The 9,167-nt window shown below is 41.2% G+C and overlaps 1 protein-coding gene across 1 annotated transcript; it reads right to left on the bottom strand.

Annotated features, from left to right (window-relative positions):
* Positions 1 to 825: 825 nt before the first annotated feature.
* Positions 826 to 7,065, bottom strand: LOC135944516 (uncharacterized). Its single transcript, XM_065491521.1, has 2 exons — positions 6,957 to 7,065; positions 826 to 2,440 (listed from the first exon to the last, which is right to left on the bottom strand). The coding sequence occupies exons 1-2, from the start codon at positions 6,996 to 6,998 to the stop codon at positions 2,174 to 2,176; spliced, it is 309 nt and encodes a 102-aa protein (XP_065347593.1). The 5' UTR covers positions 6,999 to 7,065; the 3' UTR covers positions 826 to 2,173.
* Between the last annotated feature and the right edge of the window lie 2,102 nt (positions 7,066 to 9,167).

The following is a 9,167-nucleotide window of genomic DNA, read 5'->3' as shown; positions in this document are numbered from 1 at the left end:
CAGTTCACTTGAGCAGAGCTTGTTGAGCTTCCGCGCGGGCGGGGGTTGCTCTCGCGTCTCCGGCACGTAGGTGTTGCAAATTTCGGAAGTTTAAGAAGACGCCCGAGTGACACTTAACTACTTGCGCAGGAAACGACTGACGAGCAGCTTGTTCAAGTTCAGCGATACACACCGCAGAATCGGAGTAGAACGAGATTTCGCACTCAGGCGCATCAGCTTCCGTGAAACTCGGAGTACCCTTCAGGGGTAGACGGACAAAAGGAGATGCGACTATATCACATTATCAAGCTACACACGAGGCACTTTTTAAACTTGCTATGAGAAGGGGTTTCCTCTTCAGCTAACTATAATAAGCGTCAGTTGATCAAAGAATTTTTAAATTTCGTTATTTTTTACTCTTTCAAGAATAAGAATTTTTCAAAAATTTCAAATTATGAAGGAATACGAGGTTTAAATTATTTTTGAATTGCAAAGTTTTGTAAGAGAGAGTTACTGTCGCAAGGAAGAGTGAGTAACGTGGTTTCGCAATATTTTATCACTTGCTCTCTGTTTTATATTGATCTATGCAGCTGTTTTTGTTCTACTTTAATAAAAAGTGGAATAATAATAATAAGGGGCCGAAGCAACAAATACAATGGTAAGAGAACGGGATATATTTTTTTCTTGAATTATTTTTTAGCCATTTGTCATCGTAATTGAGTGAGTCAGCCATACAAAGTACAACTGGTAATTAAAAAAAAAAATTTTCTTACATTTCTACTCATTTACTTTAATTCAGTCACTCAAATTCGATTATGTTATTAGGAAAGAAAATAAAACTCCACATTTTTGCAGTAATGCACCTTCAGTTTTATTTGATATTCCCAATTCTACATTCGCAGCATTCTCTTCTTTACCACTCCAAGGTCATATTTATTTCTCCCGCACAATTAAAACAACCTCACCTCAACTCGATACAAAATCGCACGCAAAAAATCTTGATACCATAATATCAGCAATTATTATTATATAGCGTTCGCCTCTTATTTATTAAAAATAAGCTTGCATAGGCCTTTTTGTATGGAAAAGGTCAACCGATGACTAAAAACTTTAGATACAGCAGATAGAGTGTGATTTTGCGGCTACACTACGCACCTAAATGCCATATGATTCAGAACTTTATTTTATTTAATCGCGCGCGCCTAAGTGTATCTGTTTAATAATTTACCATTTAGTATCACTTCTAATATGATATATTAACAAAATATTTGATGCCTTTTTAACCATTAATGCTTGTCACATTTTTCGTTTTAGAAAAGAACCGTGTTCAACTTCTTCCAATCAACTACGTGAAACCATAGAGTTTGTTTGTATTAAATTCACCGAAAAGCGAATGGGGCTGGATTCAAATTTGCAGAGTTGTTCAATTCAGGTAATTCGGCGTGTGTTTCGATGGATTAACGGGGATTCAATTTTATTTTTCGTCCTCTGATTCAACTCTTTTTGTAATACAATGGCTCGCAATTTTTAAAATTATGCATCAGGGTAGATTGCTGAACACTTTGCTGGGGGTGGATTCAAAGTTTGCTAAATATATTGGTCGGTAGCACCCATCCTCACCTCTCGTCTGCTTCGCTAAGAGTCCCATTCTACACGTAATTTTCCACGTCTCGCCGTCGAGGATTTTGCCAGAACATCGGCCCAACCAGCATGGCTCGGAGGCCAAAGAAAATATGCTACGCTTTAAATCATTATTGCGCTTCCCTTAAATCACACATAACAAAATTTTTAAACCAAAATTCAGCACCGTACCTTAACATTACGAGGGGTGCATGCCGACTTGACAGGCTGGTCTGCAAAGGTTTGAACGAAAACTATGATTCGGGTCGATAAAACTGCTAATTTTCATTCATATATTCATTTACGCTAAATATTCATGCCGTTATCAAATTTATTTACAACCTGCCTGCAGGCGTGTACACGGAATCGCATTTTGATGCAGCACATTTTCCTCCTTAGTAAAAAAAAAATCAACAACAAAAGTAAAATTAGGACCGCACTTAGGCCTAATGCGTGTAATCATACGATGTCAGGACAGGTCATTTGTAGGCTGGCAAAGTCCGAAAGGGCGTGTTGTTTCGACAAAGCTTGCTGGTCTCGTTGTAGGAATGCGTACGTCGTGTGTCCGTTTGGCTCACTTGCCGAAGTAGGAGCCGTCGTAGCTGGACTGGTGGTCCTCCTTGGGCGGGTCAGGCGCCGCGCACGAGCACATGCAGTTGGTGTTGGGGTCCGGCTGGTCCCGGTTGCAGCTCCACTCGCAGCCGGGCTCGCCCTCGCATATCTGCTTGTCGTCGTTGACGACCGACTCGGACGCCGTCGCCGACGGCACCGGCGTCGTTGTCGTCGTCACCCGCACGCGGCGCCGGATTTCTCGGCCCCGCTCGCCGCTGGAGCTCGCCACCTGCGGCATTTCAATGCGTTAATTACGCCGCATACTGCAACGCTATTCCCACATGTATGCATGCGTGCTCCACACGAACCACAATTATTATTAATTAATTAAACATGCGTGCCCTATGCTAGGAATCAATTCGACCGGGGATGAGTAATCTGTACAAAAATAATAATTTGTGAGGGATTTTTAACGAGACAGATGACACAGAGTTTTTGTTTTCGAAAAAAATGTAATGTTTCTAGAGGTCTGAAAGGAATCAAATCTTATAAAATGAATTAAAAACGATTTTTAAGGGATCTGAAATTAATACCTTTTTTAGAACCTTTTGTTTCTTAAGATATAAACCAATTAAAGTCCTTTGATGTAAAAAATGGTCTTTTTCCCCTGGATTTAATTTTTTTTAAATTCAGGACACTACCAAAATATTTTTTGTTAGTTTTTCAGATAAAATGAAAGTTTAACCACGACAAAGGATTGGTTTCGTTGCAGTCATAAGACCAACATAAAAACAAAAACCCCCGCAAAAAGTTTATTGCTGTTTCTTGTATATTTTTTATCGCTCAACCAGACAACTCATTAAAAATTGAAAACTTTATTGACCCCTTTTTATGGAACACAAAAGTAAAAAAGAGTTGTAAAATAAACCAATTCTTATTGACAGAAAGATGTATAATTAACAAATTCAAAATTATTCCAATTATTCTAACTTTAAAATATTTAAGTTAATCAGTTTCTATTCCCGAACTAAATATAAATCAAAATAAATAGTTAAAAAACACTCTATTGCAAAATTTCAATTAGGCATGAAACTTACACTGCATGAGATTAAAAAAACCTTCTAGATTGACTGACAAACTAACCCAAACCAGTATATATACGCTCCAAAATATTATTGTTAGAATATTCGTCTGTTTCCTGACGAAAAATGTGGAGATTTCATAGCCCCAAAGAAATTGTTTGATCAACTTGTTTAGCAAAGAGCCGAATACACCAAATGAAATATTTCAAAAGAATTCGTTCCACAAGAATCACATATCACATACGAATGACAAGAAACTATCAGAGGCTTATCAGCAGTAACAAAAATGTGGATAAAAATGAATTTAAAGTTCAGATTGTCTGGTTACTAGATTACTGTTCGAAATATCGAGATTTAAGCCTAATTTAAATATTGCAAATTGATAAACTGATACAATTCAATAAAAGAAGCCACTATACAATTAACACAGAAATTGCAAAAACGATTACTCCATGAGAAAAATTTACAAAAAGATGTGCAGCATCTTCTGAGTCTAAACTGCTAAAAATTAAACCAGAAAAATCAAGACTAAAGAACGCAGTGCCGTAAACGTGAAAAGTCTTCTATCTCCCACCGATATTTCGTATTTTTTTATTTTTTATTATTATTTTTTTTTTGATATTTACTGATGACACCGGAATGTTTTCAAATTTTGTCAAAATCTCTTCACACAATTTATTCGGCGCGAGCAGGGGTTGGATGCATTATTCATCCCTCACGGTTTGCGCGGCACCGATGTGTATGCATGCTGGTGCGCGTGTTTTTGCATATTACTTTGGGGCGTGGGTACGCGCTTGGTATATTGGCACTTTTTTATTCATTCTCTCGATGAGCATTCTGTATTCTGTGTGTGCGCGCAATTTGCAATTTGATTACGTACAGTGTCCACCATCGAGTTGTTTTATTTGGAGAGGCAAGCTTGAATTGCAAGTGATTTTCAGGTGCGGGAATATTGATCAGTATTCCCGTGAATAATTTGCTCATGGCTCCAATGGCTCCAATGAACTCGATTACATTCTGGAATAAGTCAACCTGACAATGAGATCTCACTGCAGTTTTCACGTATATATTTTTGTAAATTATATATTGTTATAAATATCATAAATTATTAAACAGATGTTTAGGTTTTGATAATACAAAACTGACAACGCAAACAAATATTTGTGTAAACACACCTTTTTTAATGTAATGTTTTAATATATCTTGTTGACGAAATTGTAAATACGCATAGAGCAAATAAACACAATAATTAACAAATTCAAATAAAAAGAAAAGTGATATCATCAGATGATCGAATTCGCGTGAATTTAGGTTATCTGCTCGACATACTTTAATTTCGTGTTCCGCCCTTTTGGCCTTATGCCCTTTGGCCTTAACGACTCTTGACTCCCAAAATACACTATTGCAAAAGGAGCTTTTTATAATGTTTGACCGCTGCTGCAAACGGAAATTACTTCAGCATGTGCGATATTTTTTATGTAACTCTAAATTTATGAAAATAAGGATGGTTTTGTCGAGGGATTTTGTTTAAGAAAAAACATAGAATCAAATCTCAAACAAACTCTGCACGAATAACAAAACTTGAAATTTTGTTTGATCCTCTGAGGACAGCAGTGGCAGAGAGCGTTTCCCAACGAAAAATAGGAGCAGCTGAAAAACTCGACGGTGACAAATGCCTCTGTTGTGCAATTGATGCTGTTTTCGCACAATTTGAAGTAAATTAACGTCACGCCGGCCTGTTAATCTAAAAAAATAGCAACCAAAAAGCTGGCAGCTGTGATTTAAAAAAGAAGGCAAGGGCATTAAGTCTGCTGCAGCGTGTTTTGTTGTTTGATGTCAGCGAGAGACCCGAGCGGCAGCCTGAAAAATGAATGGGCTGTGGGCGAAGAGCAGGCCATACTTTGAAACCGTCGACCCGTCCACGATTGCGCACCGGCAAATGTGTTGTGTGCATCAATTATGCGCATCAAAATCATTCTGGCTTGATTACTCATGCCAGCACCGGCTTTGAATAATTCAATAAAGGGCGGGGAAAATTTGAAAATTATTTCATTTCAAAATATTTATATTCAGATGATGATGACAATTGTTAGACTGAAATCTTTTTAAATAATAGTTAGCTATTGAAGACCAAGCTTACAATTATTAGACTTAATTTATTTTGTGTGTTGATAAATCGAAAAATAAAAATATTGCGTCGGTCAAAACACGGTTTCAAAATTTGGACGCAGGGGTAGCAGGCGGGGCATGGAGCATGTTTTTTGCCTCTCTCTCTCTCTCTCTCTCTCTCTCTCTCTCTCTCTCTCTCTCGTGTGGCTGCTGGGCAGCTAAATTGGATGGGCACATTGAATTTAAGTATTCATGCGTGCGTATGAGCGGCAGCAGCAAGCAGAGCAGCGGCAGCAGCCGGTCGGTGGGCTAGTTGGTTAGTTGCTCTCGTCGCTCCGGTGACCTGCTGCTCGTTAAACTTGCATGCTTATTGTATTAGATCGGCCAAAGGGTTAATGGGCTTGATTAAATTTTCAGAGGCTAATGCCCGTGTCGAGGACCACACGGGATTTGCGTTCACGTTTTTGTCCGGCTGCCACAAGCCCGCCCGCCCGCCCGCCGTGTTTGTGTACGCGAGAGCGCCGGCAAAATGACTTTTTCGCGAGAGAAAGAGAGTAGAGGCTGGGGACTTTGTTCGTCTCGTACTCGCCGCCGCGGGGCGAAAGGAGCAGTCGACGAAAGGGTGAAAATCGGCTCAGCTGTTATCTGACCTAAATTAAAATGCATTCAACCGACGCCGCCGCCGCCGCTGCCACGATGTGTACGTGTGCGCCTCGCCTGCTCCCTCGACGGTGCGCGCGCGAGTGCAAAACTAGGTGCATCATTATGCAACCTGCCGCGTTAAATGAGATGGAGCTCGCTGCAGCAGCGCAGTAAATTGCCGCTGCGTTCGACGTATGCATAGCAGGCTCCGCTTTTGAAATGGAAATTTCAGCGCGGAGAAAGTAATTAGGTTAATTCGCGATAAAAGGGGATGGTTGATATGGATGGAGTGATACCAACACTGGCGTTGCTGGAAAATTGCAACACTGACTTTTTATCTCACGATCAAAACTTTTGTAGTTAAAGTTAGTGGGACTGATTTTTTTTAAATTATCTCGTTTTATTAAAACTTGCACTAGTTTCATTCTTAAAGTTGCGCATGCTAAAAAATCTGTTTCTCGGAGAGGAAACAAAAACTGAGAAATCTATTCAAGTAATGAAACTAAATAAGCAAAGTGGCTCTTTGACAAGATGGGATTGTTTTCTTAATTATTTCAATTTAATTTTCCTTGACCACCCACCCTGTTGAAGAGTTAATTCTAAATTTGAATCTGGAGTAGACTGTTAGAAAACAAAGCCAATGAATTGGGGGAAATTTTTAAAAATTAAGTCAATACAAAACGGACACGTTTTTCCCTCATTGCCTCAAGAAACTATACCAACGTGTTTACTCCACGCTATGAGCAGCGTAGTTCCAGGGCTCAAATTAATTCATAATTAAGACCGCAAGAGCGAATCCAAGCAAGCACATGCAGAGCGCCATGTAAAGAGCATCGGGCACGCGAAACGAAAACAAGAGACACCGGGCGCCTGGCGCCTCGGCCCCCGGTTCGTCAGCCGCCCGCCCCCGCACCCTGTTCGGGTGGGGGCGAGGGGGCGGCGAGCGGGGGCTCCAGTTCAGGGTCTACTCACAACAGTGAAGAGGAGCAGGGCGAGGAGGAGACGTGGAGCCATGGCGGGCGCGCTGGACCGACTGAAACTGAGCCGAGAGAGCAGCGCGAGCAACGAGTCTGCGCCCCCGCCCGCCCGCCTGCCCGCCCCCTCCGCACCCCCGCCTCCGCTGGCGGCTACCTCCGCCGCCCACCCACGTCACCCTCACCTTTCGTTGGCGCTTGCGGGTTCAATAAAGAACACAGATCCTTCTGCACATTGATCGCCGACCCAGCAGCCCCTCAATGAAATGAATCAAAAGACGCGCGCGCGTGTTTTTCCACTGGACTCGCCGCGCCAGATTTATTTCACTCTCTTGTGCTGATTTCGCACACGTGGGCCCGTCGCCTTTCGATAGCGAGTCAGCTCCGAGTCAAAGATCAGGTCTCCATTACGTTCAATTGATGCTGCTGTGTCCCGTTGAAGACTGGATGATTATTGAAATCCAGGAAAAAGGTTGCTCTTCTATGAAAAGTGTTCTGATAGCATAGAAATTATGAAGTTTAAGTAAAAATTACTGCTATTATGTTACTTTCCCCGAGTTTGGGTGCAATAAAATTATTTTAAACCAATTGAACAAATGAATTGAGTAAATTCTAAAAATGCTACCAAAATAAAATATTAAAAACGAATAAACCACATTTTCAGAAACAATCTGTTGTTGACTTTTTAGTAGATAATAAACAGCTCAAAGCTATTTTTGATCGACTTTTTATATTGAAAAAATTTACTTTAGTTGGGATGATTGCATTTTTTTTGTACCCTTTTAGTTTATTATACCTTTGGGCTTTTGTGTATCCGACACAAAATATAGCACAGCTCAATTATATACTTTTAAAGTTGAGTAAAAACGCGTCTCTTTCACGTTCTTTTGTCAAAATTAATATTATCGCTTAAATAGCTGAACTTTGATTATAATATCCATTTCAATCCCCTGTGAAATTTAATCACATTCAAATAGATCAATGTAATGCCGAAAAAATGGTAGCTGATTGTGAGTTGAAACGAAATTTCATCCTGATTATTTTGTTATTTAGTTGTTTCATCTTTGAACATGAGATAAAATAAAACCAGCATGGAATGATCGTAAAGTGGAATTATCTACTCTTTCAATTTCGTCATCAGCATCGAGTGCTGTGATTTTTAAAAAATTTTAAGTCTGAAGCTGTTTTTGGTGTTGCTAATCGAAGCCTTAAAAAATCAGATTTAGAGAATGGAGCACGTCTCATTCAAGAGTCTCTCAAGATTCAATGTGCTCAATTGAAGCATCCTTTGAGTCCCCTCTCTCGGTGCACCCTTGCGCGCAAATTCGCGTCTTGCCACTCCTCTCCCGAACGAGCGATGATCACATGGGGTTGAAGGAAGTAACCCACTCCGAAAACAATCAGGCCGCTCAGCTGGAAATTATGTCACCTTGTCCCATTAAACAGCAGAGTTGAATGAACGTGAGCGATAAGCTTTTTTTGCGCTTTGAAAGCGCGCGGTGCTGACAGCGGGCAACAAACAACAAACTCACATGCATGCCCTGCTTTGCACACAGAAGCCCCCTCGGCTGCTCTCTTATCTCTTTCAAGTCGGAGTCTGCGTCATTAAGATTATCATTTCGACATAGCAGCAAGCCCCAATTTCTGCCGGCACGCTCGCAAACATCCGGCGGAGCAATCCATTACTTGCATTTCGCGTCTCAAGCATGCGCCCGGCCGGGTGCGGGTGCTTTTCCGCGAAAAGGCCGGTGCTGTCTGTTTTGTGTGTTCGCACATGCGAAAGGGCGTTTTAAATATACATGCGGTCGCGAGGGAGGGTGCGCCGAGCGCGTTCTTTAATGCAATAGCAGGCAGAGTAAAGATGACATTTATTCAATACTCTGTGCTCTCAGTGCTAGCCGGAGCGGCAGCGGCACAGCCCAGAGGCTCGCGACGAGCAGCCATCTGAGTGAGCAGCGCATACAAAGGCGGCTCAAAAGTCACGGTTTATATTAAAAAAGCTCCCAGTCACCCTCCTCTTTTGTCTCAAAGGGCAATCCAAGATCTTTCTTCCACTCGCCCGCCCGACGAATCCGACAAAGCGCTCTCGTTATTACAAAATCTGATCTCCTTCTCAGTTGGCTAGCTGTGCGGAGGAAAGATTGCAGAAAAAACGCCAACAAACTTCTCGGGTTCGCGAATTGCGAGAGTAGATCTTTTTGACTCTGCT

This window comes from Cloeon dipterum, chromosome 4 (assembly GCF_949628265.1).
Source record: "Cloeon dipterum chromosome 4, ieCloDipt1.1, whole genome shotgun sequence".
Classification (NCBI taxonomy): domain Eukaryota; kingdom Metazoa; phylum Arthropoda; class Insecta; order Ephemeroptera; family Baetidae; genus Cloeon; species Cloeon dipterum.
Note: the sequence above shows the minus strand (reverse complement) of the source record. Positions and strands in the feature narration are given on the sequence as shown.

Excerpts from the sequence above, each read along its gene's own strand:
- LOC135944516 (XM_065491521.1), bottom strand. The coding sequence starts at position 6,998 with ATGGCTCCACGTCTCCTCCTCGCCCTGCTCCTCTTCACTGTT. Across the intron at positions 2,441-6,956 it reads CCCTGCTCCTCTTCACTGTT|GTGGCGAGCTCCAGCGGCGA; the intron begins GTGAGTAGACCC and ends GAAATGCCGCAG.